Below are 18,373 nucleotides of genomic sequence, written 5' to 3'. Positions count from 1 at the left end.
CAAGAAGGCAGGACTGTAAAATCCCAGGTAATATTTACAGTTATGGCCATAATAACAAGCAGTCTTAAAAATTTTTTATTTAAATTGTGGTCTTTGAAAATTTTTACATTAGTAATAAGAAGGGGGCAAGAAACATATTATTGCCTCTGGGTTGCTAGATTCTTTCAGCAGCCCTTACTAAAAGTGCCATGCACCAAAAGGCAAATCCTTTATGTTTCATACAACTACAGTCCTGAATACCTAAGTAAATGTTATTTTGGTGCAGCTGCCGGCCTTATCATATCTTGGTGTGTGCATGTAGACAAATGATGATGCTGACTGATTTTCAATAAGTGTTGAATGTGATGGACACATGAGAGGTGAAATGGTGAGATGGAGCAATGATGTAAGTACAGTAGCCCAAAAAAATGGTAGTCCCCAGAAAAAAAAAATAGTTTCAAGGCAAAGCCCACCACTTTTTCAACCAGCAATACATGCGTATTTGGCCCCGCTGGAATCGAACTCAAATTTAAAATTGTCCTCGAAATCGATTTACAACTGTCAGATTACGTAAACACGAATGACACGTGCATTTGTGTACATTTAGTTTTCAGACACCGCAGCTTTCTTTAATATAATGTAACATTGAATTTCAAGGTAGAACATATGTTAATATTCCCTGTATAAAACTAAATATTTAATATCATCTACACAACGTATTGACTAACGACAGTTAAAGGCAAATCCTATACCTATATAGTTATGTTTATCACTGACTTGATCGCGTAACGCTGTAAGATAGCGCCACTGTGCTGAAGTTAGCTCTATCCGGTCGCTTAGAACAACAATAGCCTAAGTCATCACACACAACTACGGCAATTTACACCCACTTTATGAACTTTCTCAAATATAGCAAGTACATAGCGTCCTTCAGACATGTGTGTACTATCAATAAAAAATTAATCTAGTGTGAACCCTCGTACAGGTTTAACCAGAAGCTTCAACAGCTTCGAAAGTGTGATTTTCATGGTGTCTGTAACAAAAAGTTTTTTTTTTTTTAAACCCGCGAACTTTCTTCAATATAGCAAGAACATAACGAACTTCATATATGTGTGTACTATCGATAAAAATTAAATTTAGAGTGCGAACCATAGTACAGGTTTAAGTGGGTTAACCAGACGGCTTTGGGCGGCATTCTGCAGGAAACCGCACTTTATGTTTTAAACACACACTTTCATATTTTTTTATGTGTATTTTATATATGTATTTCAATTTTTCACCAAAAGAAGAAGTTAAAGAAAACATTTGTTTGAATTTGCGAGTTTTTAATCATTCTTTTACTTTTCGAATTTGATTTTTTAACTTCGCAAAGAACTTAAATATTTAATTTATAGCTTAAAATAAATTTTGATTACGTAAGTACGTCGTTATAATAATTGATTAAATATTATTGAATGACCAGAGACAATACAACAATGTAGTTTTTCAAAAGGTTCTTTATTAAAAACAAATTTTCTGTAAAATATTTTGTTGTGATTACCAGAAATAATTTTCATTTACAACACAATAAAACAAATTAAATTTTTAGTAAATATATCGTGTACATTATTATAAACTGCTTGTTATATTCACCATTTTTTAACGTACGCCTTTTAACTAGGATTGTAATATTTGTTTACGGCCGTCGTTTTGATTTCTATTTTCGAAACACTGCATCAGCTGATGTAAAAAAAAGTCAAATGTTTACATGAAACAGTTTAATGTTCATTAATTCAATATGCCTAAAGCGCTCTTCACAATAGCGCGGCGCGGCGCGATCTGGCGACGCGATGAAGCGGTAGCTCGCGATGTAACGCTCAGCCGCTGGCTGTACACTTCACAATGGCGCGACGCGGCGCGGTGCGATACGACTGGCGAATAAAAAAAAAATGTTGAAACGGCCTGCCATCTGCCGGCGACATGTGATAACACAAAAGTAAATATAAACAAACTTTTCGAATGACTGAATGTATTGTCTGTAATTTCATATGCGCAAGTGTACTGTAACTACGCATCGGCAAAAAAAGACATGAATAGAAATCGCCATGCGGTAAATGTTCACAGGCGGAGAGTGTTATTGTGTTTATTATTACTTGATGATGATAATAATAGAAGATGGCACACAAGACCCACAAATGCAAATAGATTGGGTCAAGGGGACTACCACAATCTCATCTCAGAAATGCGATTAGGAGACCATGACAACTATTTCGTATTCATGAGGATGTCTCCTAATCAATTTGATGCATTGCTGCATATTGTTGGTCCAATGCTACAAAATAATTCTCGCCGTCAACCATTGAGCCCAGCAGAAAGACTGGCGATGACACTAAGGTATAACTTGCATGTCTAGTGCAGATATTGTGCTTTTGTAAGTACATACACTTCTTGTAATTGTTTTGAATTTGCCTTTTTTTTTAAGGTACCTTGCATCGGGAAATGATTTCACATCGATATCATTTTCATTCAGGGTAGGCCTTTCAACAGTTTCTAAAATAATTGCGGAAACAACCCTAGCAATATGGATTGCCTTCAAACCGTTTGTATTCATGGAATTAAATGAAGGAAACTGGCTGAAAGTAGCTGAAGATTTCAAAATACTTTGGCAGTACCCAAACTGCATAGGCACACTGGATGGAAAGCACTGTGTCATTCAGGTATAAATAAAAGTTTATAAAATCTTAGTTCAGTACTGTAATGTAGGCCCAAGGGCACCCATATGAGAGTTTGTAGAGGGCGGGGGGGGGGGGGGCAGACCATCAAAAATGCCTTTAAAGACTGAAAATTTGCCCAAAATCTGCAAATACACCTAATTTCTTACCCTTTTCTAAGAGCCGCGGAGTGTTGGGAAAGGGGGGGGGGGGGGGGTAATTAATGAAGTTGAGGGGCAAATGAAAAAAATTTTAAAAATATAAAAACATTTAATAAAAATACTACAGACCTTCCTCTATTTTTAGCAAACAACGCCTATCCGAAATTCGTATTCGTTTCTGAGATATTAACGTTTTTGTAAAGCATTGCAAACCCTTACAGTAGATGCGGCAGCCACCATGTTGGTTCTTGTTTTCGTTCAATTATAGTATATTTGCGACCATTTTCATTAATAAAAACAAACATATTAACATATTACGACTGACCTAACCCAACATAACCCTTCACATATTTTATTTGAATCTGCAGTGGGAAAAACAAGCATATTGTGCTCACATGATCCTATTGTAACTGACCTAACCCAACCTAACCAAAATTTACCTAACTTAACATTCATGATAAAATGTAAAACGTTGAAAAACTCACCTATGTAGGAGGCGGATATAAATGTTTCGCTGCCAGCAAAAAATGGCGCAATCGTTCCCGATCTTCGGAGTACTTGCGCCGGAACGTGAATTCCGAAGGATACCCGACGTAATGAGGAATACGCCGACTATATCGAGGTACATTCTGCCTTACCTCCCGTCAAAGTGTCTCTATTCTTTGGGTTTTCGCCCCTGTGTCGGGATCAACAAAGTTGATAGTATGATTCACGGCCCCACTCAGCTCATAGGTATGGGTGCCCTTGTGTAGGCCTGCATGTATGTTAAGAGTTACAGGCAGAATTTCATTGGGGCAATGGAGGAGGGCTGGTGTAAGAGGCAAAAGTTATAGCAATGAAATGACAAATGAAATGTTAAAAATATTATTAAATTTTCCAATACATAAAATGAGAAATATATATGCATTCACATATTGATGTAACAATATTTTCTGAAACAATAGTGACTAAAAGTATTGATTTTTATTCCAGAAATTACCAAATTCAGGGTCAGCATTTTTTAATTACAAGTCAGCACACATCATAGTTCTTCTGGCACTGTGTGATGCTAGGTAAGCTGAATAATACAACTATTTAGTAAAGTTATAGTAACTGCTTACAAAGTGAGGTTTTGTTGGTGTTGTCTGACAACAAAAAAATTGTTTTCAGATACTGCTTTACCATTGTTGACATTGGTGCTCCAGGCAGGCACTGTGATGGAGCCATATTTGCAGCCAGTCGATTTGGTAGAGCACTGAACAACAGGCAGCTACACATACCTCCTCCAAGAACACTGCCAAACAGTGAGAAAGTTTCACCATTTGTCATAGTTGCAGATGCTGCATTTCCTTTGAAGGAAAATATAATGCGACCCTACCCAGACAGAAGGCTAACGCCTTCAAAAAGGATTTACAATTACAGACATAGTCGGGCAAGACGTGTATCAGAGAATGCATTTGGAATTTTGTCACATCGTTGGAGAGTGTTCAGGTATTCTATAAGTTATGGTGTCTCTTGTGAAATCAATTTGCTCTGTTTGATTAGATCAGTTACCATTTTGATTTTAGCATAGGGAAAAAATGGTTTCCACTCCTGGAAACAATTTTAAATGAGAATTAGTGATGCCAGTGTAGACTTAAAGAAAAAAGGGGCGGGGAAGAGAGATTTGGGTGGGTATTGACATTAAAGATCTTCATTGCTAAACAGGTGCCAAATGTGGAGGATATAGCACAGTACCAGGAATTGTAGTGAGAATGGGATAACTCTATTTTCAATCAACCCTGTGAGAAACAACTTGTTGCAAATATCTTCCAGCTGTACTACATGATTCCTCTTAACAAGAGCATTATTTCGTGTATTTGTTTCAGACGACCAATGCATACCAAGCAGAGTACTGTCTGTACTAGTGTAAAGGCTGCAGTGTGCCTGCATAACTGGTTAATGAAGGGGAACCACAACAATCGCAATAGGTACTGCCCTCAAGGCATGGCCGATGAAGAAGATGCAGATGGGATGATCAGACCAGGTGCTTGGAGAGAAGATGCCCAATATGGTGCCATGCAAAACATGCCCCTATCTGCCAGAAATCAACGTGCTGTTAATGCTGTGACAGTGAGAAACACCTTTGAAGAATATTTTGCAGGAGAAGGTGCCGTACCTTGGCAATGGAATGTTCTGCCTAACATGTAGTTTATAAATAGCTACAGAGAGAAACAAAACTACTTACTTTATGTGTACAAAATAACAGAGCCTATTTCCATTAGTTTAGTTAATGCACTTTGCATGTTGCTAATTCAGTGATACTTGTGACATTGTAAACTCAGTTGATCCCTACCTTACTGTATTTTCACGTGTTATTCAGAATTAAGTAAATTGTTTTATGTTAATTTGTTCCTTCTATCTTGCCTGAGGAAATGTATGTGGCAGTCAGTGAATTTCAACATTTAAATTACTATAAAAACACATTCTGTTGCACATCACAACTATTTTGTAAGGTATCAGTCTAATAACATTTTATTTATGGTGAAGTTGAAATACATTATCCTTCCACTTTATGATGTCTTGTGTCTTACTACTGTTGCCAAACAACATAGGTTCCTATCCAAGTACAATAAAAATGCCTTTGTGAGAATTATTTCTTTTAACCAACACTGAAATGTGCTTCACATATTGTAAACAAAAACCTGCAGTATCATAAACATTTGAAGTACATATCAGTCAATATAATTTATTTATAAAAATATGCTGTTTAGAAAATAATATTTTTAACACGTATACAAGTTTAACGGAAGGAATTTCATTTAAATAAAAAAACAAGATAATTAGTTTTCAACATTTAATTATCATCGTCAATGTCTGCAAGCATATTCATGATTGCTGCCTGCAGTTTCCTCCTTTTCTTTTCAGTGAGGCCATTCATTTCTATGGCCAAACTCATACAAAAGAGTTCTGACTGCGTGTGTTGTTTTGCAGGCTCCGGCCTCGTTGAACGCAACTCTTTTAAAACTTCTAATTTGTAATCATAACCTTTTCTTTTCTTGCCTGAAATAAAACAAATTAATTATCCAATTACAAGTATGCAAACAAATCAGATCTGCAATTTAAAAAGCATTAGTGCACTTGTAAGTACCACTTGCACAAGGTGGGGCTCCTTGGAATGCAGAAGACGAGGCAACAGATGAGCCACTGCCATCTTCTCCCTCAGTCTGCTGGAATGACTCCACCTCGCAGATCACTGCTGGCGAGTCCATTGCCTCTTCCAGCATCTCCAATGTGATGTTGGAAGAGGTGCTAATAACAAAAATCAGTCAACAAAAAAAATTTATCTTACACAAATATTTTGCTGAAAGTATAATTTTAATTTAACGATTTATAGATTTCATATGGGGGTTACATTTGACATCCAGCACAGGATGTAAAATCAAAGGGTTATTGGGGGTACGTTCATTTAACCTACAATTCAGTGATTTTTGCCCAGAGTCAATATTTCGTAACAGTAATTTTTGTTGTCATGTACCTATCTTGTCATTTATGTTTTATTCACAACGCAACTCACTTTTCAGGTTTACTGGCATGAATGTTAGTTACTGTTCCGATGTGCATAAGATATAGTATTTTCACCTAATTTTCAGCTATTTGTATTGAAAAGCATGCATGCACTTTCGAAATCAGTTGTAATTTTTCTGGGCTTACTACAGTTAATGAAATTATTCTTAGTGCAGTGCAACTGTACTTAGACACAGGTGCCAAAATAATATAACAAAAATACACTTACATTATACTACCATCTTGTGATATATGGAAAAACCAAATTACTTTATAAAGCCTGTATTCCACGATGGAAGTTTCCTTGGAATTTACCAATCAGAATTAAGTAGTGTGCCCCTAGTGTTTAAATGGGTAGTTTATTTTGGAGGGATTGTTTTAAAAGGTGGAAAATATGCACCCATTGTCCATTCATATGTTGAAGCAAATACAATATGGAATATGCATTATATGAAAACTGTTGCCAATAAAAAGTGATCTCATGTGGGTTTTCGTATGTAAATAAGTGTAATCGAATAAATTTAGAATCAAGTGGCCGGACTATTAGTATGTGCATATAAAGAAAAATTATGCGATGTAGGATTATATTTGGATTAAAATTACGCGATGTGTTGTGGGTAGGCTTAAGTCTACTTTTGTGTGTGATATAGCTTATAGAGCATGTAATTTACTATATTTAAATTAAATTACACTTTGGGTGTCATTCCAACCTATAAAGTTCATGTGTTCGTGAAAATTGAATTTGTGATTGTACATGAAAAATGCAAAAAAAAAATTAAATTTTTGAATTATGACATGTATCCCTAAATTGTGATTTTAATTGTACAAGTACTAGTAAGTTATGTGTTTCCGCATAGTCCAAATTGTATTTTAAACAAAGTGTTGAAACATTTTTTAGGGTTTTCATGCCATCCGGACCAGGATGAGCAGTAGGTTATATATATGCACAATAATTCGTAATACTGTATACATATTCCAGGATTAAAAATCACTTCGAAAGAATATATATATATATATATATATATATATATATATATATATATATATATATATATATATATATAACACACACATATACAATTATTCAATGTGAAAATAAAGGTTATCCTAATCCCAACTTTGTGCAACTTTAAATTAACACACACCAATTAAACCCACACCAATATAATTAGATAAACAACACAACATAAAATTAAGAGTTTGCTAAAGGAGTAATCATTGGCAAATATCTAGAGTATTTCCCAGAAGCCACTAGGCCAGAAATTTACTTCTTTGCTTTCTCCATCAATTTTTGTAAAATCGTTACGCAGTATAATTTTATGTTTCATAATGATTATAAAAATTGGTGTACAAATTTATAAAATACATTTTGATGGAATAAATGCTACATTAAATTAATTTAATTGAACAAACAAATGTGCCTAATTAGAGATTTAACTTTTCAAGCAAGAAATGTAGGCTGGAAAAAAATATTGTTCATAAACATGAAAATACGCAAAATCGTAATATTTTTCGTGAATATAATTGTTTTCAAATAAACGAAAGAACTATTTTAATAATAAATGATGTTCACTTGAATCTTGTTTTTTTTGTATGATACTCATGCAATACGTTATTCCAGAAAAACACCCATACTTGCTGCCATGGAGGCTTTGCAAAGTTATTCTGTTGGAAGCTACTAGTGGAGCCTATACAAAACCTTCCATCATTGAATACGGACTTCAATGAAAGAAACATGGAAATAAATTAAAGTAAATACGTCTACAATAATACAGGATCAAAACATTGGCAGAAACAAGAAAATATTAGATCTTTGACTCATATATTTACCGTGGTATGTCCAATGTTGCATTTAAAAATTGAAGTTGCTCCAAAAATGGCCATTTTGATGGCTTAACACCACCCGCGTCTCCGCTACGTGTCTTCTCTCTTTTCAATCTCCTGTAGGTGTCTCTCAGGTTCTTCCACTTACTCCTGCAGAGATCAACTGTTAATAAAAGAAATGAACACTTTCAGTAAAATAAATGTAGGCCTATTAAATATACTAACATTTGCAACATACAATTCAATACAATACCACATTTTCAGGTGTCTTACATACGAAAATTGGGACAATTGAACAACCCGATACCAGCCTATAATTAATGACGACAACAATATGGCGTTGCTTGCGTCATTACCACCCCTACTTTCTTATGGGACAAGCGCGGGAATATGTGGGGGTTTTGGGCGGGGAACATTTTCTCATTAACTACAACTGCCATAATTATATTTTTTTCTGGTATCATGTACTTCACTTGAATCCTACCCATTCAAGTGAACTTCTCGATACCGCAAATATTATTTCTGCGGTATCGCCAAGTTCACTTGAATCCTACCTATTCAATTGTACTTCTTGATACCACACAATTTCCGTGGTATCGTGAAATTCACATTAATCCTACCCATTCAAGTGTACTTCTCGATACCACACAAAAATATTCACTTCTCGCTTTTACTGCTTCCCCATCTACACACATTTTCTAAAATTCTAGTTATATCCTTGATACTACAAGGTTTTCAGTTCTACAAATTACTCTAATTCTTCATCATTTCCACCTCCTAACACACTCCTTCACCTATCAACTACCGTTCTCTAACCTATCTCCCATCACGACAAACATTCTCTAATCTTTTCTTCTGGTTTTTTTTTACTTCTATCTCCACACTAACCACACTACTGTCACTACTACTAAAACGTCGCACTCTCTTCCTAACCACCACTCCCATCCCAATATTCCCTCCTCTATCAAACAATTATTTCCACTCACCTGTCTTTTTTCTTTCACATTTACCCTTCATAACATACCATACACCATGACAACTTAACTGCCACCCGTCTTAATTCACAACTACATTGATACCAATCGTTGAACATTTTAACGCCCACAGTGATACCAACAATAAGAAATTTTGCATTGGTAAAGCACACTATTTCCTTCAACTGTAAGTATTAAATACACATATTTCAAACTACTACAATACCCCACTCCCGCTTTAACTTCCAAAACTACCCCTAACATCACAAACAAACACGCATAGAGTAAAACAATTACGTACCTCCAGTTTTACCAACTCTATAACTTCCATATTTTATACCAACCCCTTTGTCCTACTAATATGACGTCATTAATTTCCCCTCCGGTTTTTTCAACTAATAAGAAATCTGGCATCGAGAAGTTCCATTGACCCAGAAAATTTTTGAAACTGACTTAAGTTATAAATTTCCGTAATAATCAGAATAACCACTGATGAACGTTGAACGTTTGTAATTGCGATTCACCAGCAGTACAGAAGTAAAAGTTCGTATTGCGTATCCAAGTTAACCCTGTAATCCTGATGGTATGATCCTGATGGCATGGCCCTGTACACCCCATCCTGTGGTACATGTTTTTTTTAGCAGCACCTCCCTACTGCTAAAAGAAATAAGCATCATGTACCACAGGATCAGGTGTACAAGATCATGCCATTAGGCTCATAGGTTTATCTCGAGACACCTGGATACGCAATACGGAACTTTTACCCAACTACATTCCCCTTTCATTCTCAACCACTAAAATATGCTACAAGTGACATACCTGGGATACCCACAATTGCAGATATCTCTGCCCAGGCGTTATTTTTCTCCATTTGGTTCATGTAACCTGTGTTGGTTACATCATACAGGCACCGCCTCATTTCAACTTCTAAGATCAGGCGTTCTTCGAGACTCATCTTAAAATCAAACAAAAAGGCCACTATTTTTAAAACTATATATTCATAAATATGTTTTGACTTATCAGTAACGTAACATTATACTTACTTTCCAGATACCGATTACCAGTACCTTGTATTTAAATCTTTTGTTTACTAACAACTGATATTATTCTCCGAATTCTTGCTTCTGATTGGCTGTTTACTTTTACGTCATCAGCGACATCGCCCGCCGCGGCAAGGCAGCCTTGTCGCTTGTGCTAGCGTCGCGAGCTCTCTCTCGTCGCGAGCGATGTTAACCATGATTGGTCAGTATCGAATGACGTCACACCGCATCGCATCGCGCCGCGCCGCGCTATTGTGAAGTGCGCTTAAGGTAATATAGTGAAAATCTTTCGTATCATACAATACAAATAACGAAATTTCAAACACTACGCAGTTTGTATGCGTTCTATCCGTTGGTTCTATCTCACAGTTTTACAAAGGTTTGAGGACTGAGGTTGAGGTTTCCACGAGGGAACCGGGAGATTGTTTTGGAAAACATCAAAAATGGCGGTTAAGTTACTTTTTCAATTTTCATTCTTATGTCTATAAACTTAGTTGGTCAATTATTTAGCGAATTTCCTTGCTATTTGTAGAATTATGACTGTAGTTCTGTTAGCAGTATATCATCTTACCTATATTTTCTGGAATTAACTTATTTCTTATGAAACGCTGTTGATTATCTGAAATTAAATTTTTCAAAGTGTCCTCTCGTAAATAGAAAAATGAAAACACGTTTAAATGTGTTTGTTTAGTAAAATATAATTATATACCACAGGGTGGTGAACGAAGGATAAAACACTGCAGGTAGGCAGGTGTTGTCATTGATAAGGGAGGGCTTGAAAACTAAGATAAAGGTTTAAGGCAAGACCCTTTGTGTTTTAAAAAATCTGTACCAAGTGTTTCATTCCTAAAAATTGTTCTCGAAACACGCATTTCAGTAATTTTCTCCCCTATAAAAATACAGTTTAAAAACAAAATACGAAAATGGAACTACTCATCCATCCTCAGCATATACTTAATTCTTATCGTAAACAGACACCACTGATATCTTGAGCAATTTTTAAATCACTTGGTTGTCCGTAACTCTGCACACTGTATGTGTGCCCAGGCAGGGGCATAGCCAGGGGGGAGGGGGGGAGGGGTTCAGACCACCCTCTTAGCACCAAATCTTTAATTAATTTCTTATTCATCACTCAAACAAATTTCATATTAAAATTAATACAATTTTTACCATTACAATATTTAAATTTAAGTACCGAAAACTGCTAAAATAGCACTATTTTACACCTTAAAATCCAAATTTTCCCGGGGGAGGATCCCCGGCCCCCCCACTTTAATACGGGGGGCCCATGCTTCTTAACACCCCCCATACACAAATTCTGGCTACACCACTGTGCCCAGGTAGGTAGGTACATTAATGTGCTACCTAAATATCTATGCTACTATAACATAGTTTAAATATAAAGCTTAGTAAACCTCAATTTAAGTTTGAAGCGTAAGATGGGTAAAATTTTGTATTACGTAATGTAATTTAAAATATGCTGAAATGTTAGTTACAAGTTAGGCAACATTTTGGTATATTTAATATAATATAAAAGTGTGAAAAAAAATTTGGTTTTTAATTTTTCTCTAATTTAACTCATATTGCCCTACATGTTCGTTAGTTTAAGAATTAATTCTATCATAAAAGAGAATTGTATTACTGATTCCCGACTGTTTTCTATTTACAGCAGAGGCCAAAAAGGACTAAACTGAAGAGACTGAAGAAAAAACTTAATGACTCTGGCTTGACAGCAGCGCAAAAGTTGGTTGCGAAAGCTAATCAAATGGTACGACATCAGTTAAGTTATATTTAGCAGCAGGGCCATCAAGAGAAACCAAGGGCCTGCGGGCAAATAATTTTGATGGGCCTCCTCCCCAACACACAAAAGTTGAAGTTAAAAAAAAAGTTGTGTAACATCTAATCTTGGTAATGAGCAAATTCATGTGTTCTCATGTTGCAATACGCTTATAATATAAAATTTTGACACAAAATTTAACTAAGAATTCTTTAAAATAAAGCAGAGAGTGATAAATATATGCAAAAATTATTTTCAACTACTTTTTTGATGCGAATCACACTGTTTTTGCACCCGCCACTAGAATTGGCTGCCGGAGCAGCTACGTCAACTATCGAATCATTTTATTTTCAGAACGAAATATTAAACTTAATGATGAAACTGCTCTGATAAAAGCAAAAAAGACTTGAAAAAAATTCTGAACCCCGGCTTTTGACATGATTTTTGTCAAGGAAATGTATTAAAACACTGCCCATCTGTCAAAATTAACCAAATGGTTAATGCTGTAAAGTTTCCCTTTGGCTTTGTGAACTTCAGTTCGCGCGATCCACCACATATGGCAGCACCGTGGTCACACATTTCCGATCCTTGCGACTTCTGTTCCATTCAAGAAATTACTCCTAACAAATGCTGTATACCGTGAGCTAAGATGTTACACATCAAAAATCTAAAGTCTGTAAACATTCCAGTGCCATAACTGTAAATGTGATTTGCATGTTGCATAATTTGTAAGCTTTCCGATGCATTCTATTAGTAATATACTTGTAATTCCGTGCTTCTCTCAGAGTGCACTAAAAAAAATCTCAGAATTTAACTAGTCCTCTCTGGTGCCTGCTCCCCACTGCACCCCTTATCAATGACCCTGGTTAGCAGGGTTAAATTTTGTAATGTTGTTAGTGTGTTCTGTTTAAATATCTGTACAGTGGAGATTCAGCATTTGGTACATGGTAATTGTGTGTTTCAGGCTGATCCTATGGCTGCATTTGTGGATCTCCGGAAGTATGAAAGTGATGGCTTGGTGTTTCATCTAGAGTGCAAGAAGGCGTCACTCTTACCGCAGGCAACTTTGGATTGGGCATTTGAGCTGTTGAAGCGAAACATGCAAAACTTGTAAGTGTTCATGAATTAAGTTATATTTCTGTGTTTGATCCCTTAGATATTTAAATGTTAGTCTCCAGTGTTTGTATGGCGTGTAGACTTTAATGCAAATGTATTGTGTGCTGGTAACATTAATATCATTCAAATGCTCTGTTTGTATTGTTTTTAGTTGTTTCATGCTGTGGGTCTGTTTATTTTTTATTTTTAACTCTTTGGTCATTAAATACAAGGCATGTGTTTTTAATACTTTTCTTTTGGTGTGGTTCCTCATTTTCTTGTTCTTCGTAGAGATTTTCATGTTTTTGTTCAGCCCAACTATTCAAATGACAAAAACCAAATATTCTAGGTGTGACTTGATGTGGTGCTTTGATCAGAGAGTTAAGATTTTGCGTATCTTTTAAATACAATCAGGGCCTTTAAATTATATTTTTTTATTCTTTAAAAAAAATGTTTTAAGTTTTCTAATTGGCTGCTGATACAAAAATATGCATAAATGTACTGTTTTAAGAAATGTTTCCTTGTTAATAAACCTGACATATTTGTTCCATTACACCAGTCTCTTTATATTTGATTACTGGTATATAAGGTTCTAAAATGTTTGGTTTGGTTTTCTTCCGGCAGGTACGAGCAGTGTGAGTGGGGCTGGAATGAGAAGGCAAAGAGAGATGAAATGACTGATGAGATGGCTTGGTATCTTACAGCAACTGCCAGCGACAACCAACTAGTAGCATTTTCACACTTCCGATTTGATGTTGACTACGGAGATGAAGTACTTTACTGGTAATTGCTGGTTGACATTGTAATTTTTATTAAACTGCTCGTGATTAATTCTGTATACATTAATAATGCTACAGGTAAGGGATATTTAAGCATAAGCCCGGACTAGGGCAGTGCAGAGTCCCCGAGGCGGCTGTGCAGTTTGTGCAAAGATGTTTGCCCGCGGGGCTCGGTTAGCGGAGTCCAATCAAGGCGGATCCAGGTTTGATTCCCAACAGGGGCGAAGCCAGATTTTTGCTAGTGAAAAATCTTTACGGACATTACATCGAGCCGGTGGGTTGTCCATCCATTTATTCCTTTTGTTACAACAACGTCATTTTTCTTTCCGTAACCTCTTGCATCTGATAACTCTTGATGTGGACCCTGTTCTGCCGGATCATACCTCGTCAGCAGGAACTCGGATATTTCTTGTTATAATTACTTCTTTTAATTATATATCCAAATTACTGGCACAGCAAAACATAACTTGTGGATTAACAATTGACGTTTTAGTCTGTTGTTTGTGAACAATCTTCTGGAAAGAAATGAGTATTTATTTCACGTTAAGTTATCATCAGTGTCATAATATTTACACTGAGCCACTGGAATTGTACACAAGTATCCAAAGCAGGGTCTTGTAGATCTGTACCGCAAAGCTGTGGCTAATGTTTTACGACCACCCGCGAGCCATGAGCCCCGAGCCCGCTGCCCGCTGAGAGGAGGGTCGGTTGCCCCCAGCTACGAGCTGCAGCTGGATGGGGCAGTGCGCAGGAAGGGGCTCGGACAGTTCATGTTGCGGGCCCTGGAGCGGATGGCGTTCTCTCTCCGTATGAAGAAGGTGGTCCTCACGGTGCTGAAGCTCAACCCGCCCGCCGTCGCGTTCTTCACCGCCCTCCGGTGAGTGCCGTTCCCGTTGCCACTGTCCCAGACTTGCAGGATTCACTACTAGTGTGATGAGCCTTCTCTCGAGGCGATCAGGCTCCATTCCCAGTCCAGTGGGGCAGTTTTTTTTTTTCTAGTGAGAAATGTTACCATGAGCTGGGTGGGGTTTCTCTCAATTTCTCCAGTTTCCCCCTCTAATACATTCTGTTAGTGTTCCATCTTTCTGCCTGCCGTTTATTCCTCATGTGTTTCTGATTTCATTATCGACGAGATTATTAAACCCTCACCCTTTGAACTCCTTTTTTCAAGACTCGTTCATCTTTAAAATCCTGTTTCAGTAATTTGTCCGGTCTGGCTTCCTGATCTCTCGAATCATGCGACTTGGTTCGAGGGGTTAGAAAACTGTATTCAACAAAAAATTTTAACAGAAAATTGCAAGTGATGAACCTGACACGACATAGGAATTCTAAGGCATAATACTTCATTTGTTAATTTATTCAGTCAGCATACGTAGGTACATTCATTCATTCATTTATGTAACCTATTTGTGGTGATGTCACTAATATCAGCAAAAATTGGGGCCATGTTGGTTGAACAGTCAGCAGAGGCAACTCCAGGGCCAGACAAGCCCGATACTGCCCAGGGCCCCGCGCCACCCCTTTTATTGCTAAAATGCACCTGTCACGTCAAATGTTTGTTGTTAATTTGTAGACCCGTTTTCAAAGTATAACATAAACATATTTTATTTGAATTTCAATAAGAATACAAAATTTCTCAAGATGAGTAGAACCAACATCAAAATTTAACTTAGATTTGTTTTGAAGAGTTCATTTTTCAAATGTTCCTTGGAGACCCTTCCATCCTTTTCCTGGTAAGACCCCTCTCCAAAATATCAGGGCTCTGCAAAGCCTAGGGCCGTGATTGGCGGTTGGATCACTCGTATCCCACCAAGGTGACCCAGGTTCGATTCCCAGTGGGTTAAAACCGGAATTCTTCGCAAGTTTGAAATGTGGCGGATGTTGCCGTGAGCCAGTGGGTTTTGTCAGGACACTCCCGTTTCCTCCGCCCATTTGTGCAGTCAGTGCTCCATCCTTGTCGTCTCTGATGACCTCGGCAATGTCGACGAGTGGGAGCTGGAAAAATTAGCATCTATTTGAGAAAAAAAAAAAAAAAAAGCATATATTATTTAATAAATTAGCATTAATTAATGTGAATTTAACATTAAAAATGCAACTTATTTAATACTTAATATTTATATTCTAAATGTTTTTTAAATTAATATTTGTACAAAACCCTCTATTTCAGTTTTGAACAAAAATATTTTTTAAAAATTTCTTTTTAGATCAAAATCACAAAGAAATTATTTAAATGATTCTACTGAAAAAACTTATAGTGCATGCAATATGCCAGCAAACATTAAGTTATTTAGAATAAATGTAACTCGGCTGAATCACAGAGACATGGCAATATCATGAATCATGCTGTTCAAAAAAATTAGTTTAGGGAACAATAATTACCAGAAAATCACCATGTGGTACAGGTGTAACGTACCTGTAGTATTGCTGTAGTCTGCAAGAGAAGAGTGCAATCTGTTTAGTTTTCATATTTCTGGTCAACATATTTCATATTTCTAGTCTACACGTTTTGTATGTGAGGTGAGAAAATCTGTGTTATGAGTTTGTTTATTTAACTGAAGTGCTTGTAAGCACAGACATATGTAAATTGAAATATACATGCGCATGTGTCCTTGACAGACTGCAAAGTACGAAAATAAGATGAATCGGGTCACATAAAGTCCTCAAGACAGGTTTTTTTTTCTGCATAGTGTGAAAAATACATTTTGTAAAATTTTTAAAACTTTAAAAAAATATTTATCTTTAAGAATATTTTTACAAATGAATATCAGTTTAAAATAAATAGCCAAATAAAAAAAGCTTTGATTTAAGAAATTATATGAAACTTGTATTTATGTTAGAAATTAAAAAAAAAGCTTCTAAATTGTAAATTAGCAAAAAAATAGCATCTATAGCAAGATGATAATTTTTCCAGCCCCAATAATACGCCATTAAGTTCATGCAAAATCATTGTTCCTTGAATGATTTGTGCAATGGGGAAGATTGATTTAAAACACTAATGAACATACGCCATCCGTTGAAGGAATTAGTGTTCGTCTGTACCATGGTATTTTTTTCCGATTAATTCCTTGCATGGAATTAATTCTCTGTGCTGTCTATGCATTCACACGTTTGACATCAGCTGATTTTGGCTTCTTTTTTTTTTTCTGTGTGTTTATATATTCATCTTTCTTGTCTATTCTTGTGGTTTCTCTATGACGTACACTGAAAACCAGCAGTTGCATACGTCCATAAAAATCTGTTAAATCAAAATTGTTTATTTTAGAGAATCTGTTTCCAGTGCGATGGTAACGTAGGAACATGATTGTATGTTGTGTATAGTAGCACTTGTTAGCCTTGGTGAATAAGAGTACATCCGGCTGCGATGTTACTGAGTTACCTGTCAGGAAGTGTGTCGTGTGGCCCCGACAGCTACACCCTGGACGACACATCACCTCGGGAGGAGACTGATGGACAGCGCGACTATTTGATACTCAGCAAAAAGAACAGGAAGCGTGGCAAGCTCAAGTTTTCGTAAGTGTGAAACAAACCATGTGCAAAGACAAAGAGACATTGGGCAGAAACTTTGATCGCTGGTGATGTTTGGGTGCGGAGACTGTGTATAGTGTATATTTTTAGTTTTTATTCAACTTGATAATATTTATTAAACACATTTTTGTAAGTCTTTTTTATTGTTTTTTTCTTCTTCTTTATATACGTAAGTGAAACTTCTTTACAGTTAGTAACACACATGGCATTAGCAGTGCTGTCTTAAGCGCTGTTAGTGAACTACAGTGAAAATACTTTCATTTCCAACGAAAGCTGTTGTTTTCGTCTTAGCTGACTTTGAGTGAATAAACCTATCATATAGGTAGGTAGGAAGGTAAACTCTCAACATGCATGAAAATAGAATTTGCACAGATCACAGATAATATTTTTTATTCACATGCATTTCAGTTGTAACACATTTTAAACAGGGTTGGATATGGTATTTGTTGTTTATAGACCTGTGTTTGTGCATATTTTTTTAAAATAGAAAAATATTTTTTTAATGTCATACAGATCAAAATATGTATCAGGCAGTAGTAGGTCAGCTTAAATAAAATAACTTTCAACTTATTTTGTTTTGGTTGACATTTTTTTTGGCCTCTATATTTCATATAATTCAAACAATGCATTTCAAAAGCGTGCAAATGTATATTTGCCGTTTGTATCATATTTCTCATAACTTTTCTTGCCATCTGGAATACTTTTATTCATTCTATAACATACTTAACACGTCTCTTTGAATGAATTAAAATGTAATTATAACATGCTCATGCCATGGTTGGGGGGGGGGGGGGTAAGAAACATAACGTAGATGTGCAGATGTACAGCTCCTGCACGCTATGCGGCCAGATCGCGGCGGCCAGCTGAGCGTTATTGCAGTTGGACATCCTTCAGGCCGCGGCGACTCGTCAAAGTGTGTGTTCGTTCGGTGGGGCACGCACTCTCGGAGCGGGAGCTGGTAGCTCTGTTTGTGTACCTGCAGGTACAAGCCCGTGGGCAGCCCC

General features: G+C 36.5%; 3 protein-coding genes across 10 annotated transcripts; 2 read left to right on the top strand and 1 right to left on the bottom strand.

The window, feature by feature from the left end:
- Nucleotides 1–1,898: 1,898 nt before the first annotated feature.
- Nucleotides 1,899–5,364, top strand: LOC134535981 (uncharacterized). 2 transcript variants are annotated; one of them, XM_063375451.1, is made up of 5 exons: nucleotides 1,899–2,352; nucleotides 2,441–2,675; nucleotides 3,803–3,882; nucleotides 3,980–4,300; nucleotides 4,678–5,364. In XM_063375451.1, the coding sequence occupies exons 1-5, from the start codon at nucleotides 2,048–2,050 to the stop codon at nucleotides 4,997–4,999; spliced, it is 1,263 nt and encodes a 420-aa protein (XP_063231521.1). In that variant the 5' UTR covers nucleotides 1,899–2,047; the 3' UTR covers nucleotides 5,000–5,364. The 2 variants fall into 2 exon arrangements, with proteins under 2 accessions (XP_063231521.1, XP_063231519.1); XM_063375449.1 differs by having other exon boundaries at nucleotides 1,954–2,675; nucleotides 4,678–4,999.
- Nucleotides 5,137–10,282, bottom strand: LOC134535983 (uncharacterized). Of its 2 annotated transcripts, XM_063375458.1 has the most exons (5): nucleotides 10,197–10,282; nucleotides 9,973–10,108; nucleotides 8,186–8,342; nucleotides 5,940–6,100; nucleotides 5,137–5,851 (listed from the first exon to the last, which is right to left on the bottom strand). In XM_063375458.1, the coding sequence occupies exons 2-5, from the start codon at nucleotides 10,106–10,108 to the stop codon at nucleotides 5,646–5,648; spliced, it is 660 nt and encodes a 219-aa protein (XP_063231528.1). In that variant the 5' UTR covers nucleotides 10,197–10,282; the 3' UTR covers nucleotides 5,137–5,645. The 2 variants fall into 2 exon arrangements, with proteins under 2 accessions (XP_063231528.1, XP_063231529.1); XM_063375459.1 differs by having other exon boundaries at nucleotides 9,166–10,260.
- A 74-nt stretch (nucleotides 10,283–10,356) lies between these two features.
- Nucleotides 10,357–17,507, top strand: LOC134535982 (N-alpha-acetyltransferase 40). Of its 6 annotated transcripts, none has more exons than XM_063375456.1 (6): nucleotides 10,357–10,463; nucleotides 11,863–11,961; nucleotides 12,935–13,080; nucleotides 13,690–13,848; nucleotides 14,563–14,721; nucleotides 17,232–17,507. In XM_063375456.1, the coding sequence occupies exons 2-6, from the start codon at nucleotides 11,959–11,961 to the stop codon at nucleotides 17,356–17,358; spliced, it is 594 nt and encodes a 197-aa protein (XP_063231526.1). In that variant the 5' UTR covers nucleotides 10,357–10,463; nucleotides 11,863–11,958; the 3' UTR covers nucleotides 17,359–17,507. The 6 variants fall into 6 exon arrangements, with proteins under 6 accessions (XP_063231526.1, XP_063231527.1, XP_063231525.1 ...); XM_063375457.1 differs by having other exon boundaries at nucleotides 10,416–10,463; nucleotides 11,866–11,961; XM_063375455.1 differs by having other exon boundaries at nucleotides 10,420–10,642; nucleotides 11,866–11,961; nucleotides 17,253–17,507.
- Nucleotides 17,508–18,373: the final 866 nt, after the last annotated feature.

Source organism: Bacillus rossius, chromosome 10, assembly GCF_032445375.1.
Source record: "Bacillus rossius redtenbacheri isolate Brsri chromosome 10, Brsri_v3, whole genome shotgun sequence".
Lineage (NCBI taxonomy): Eukaryota > Metazoa > Arthropoda > Insecta > Phasmatodea > Bacillidae > Bacillus > Bacillus rossius.
Note: the sequence above shows the minus strand (reverse complement) of the source record. Positions and strands in the feature narration are given on the sequence as shown.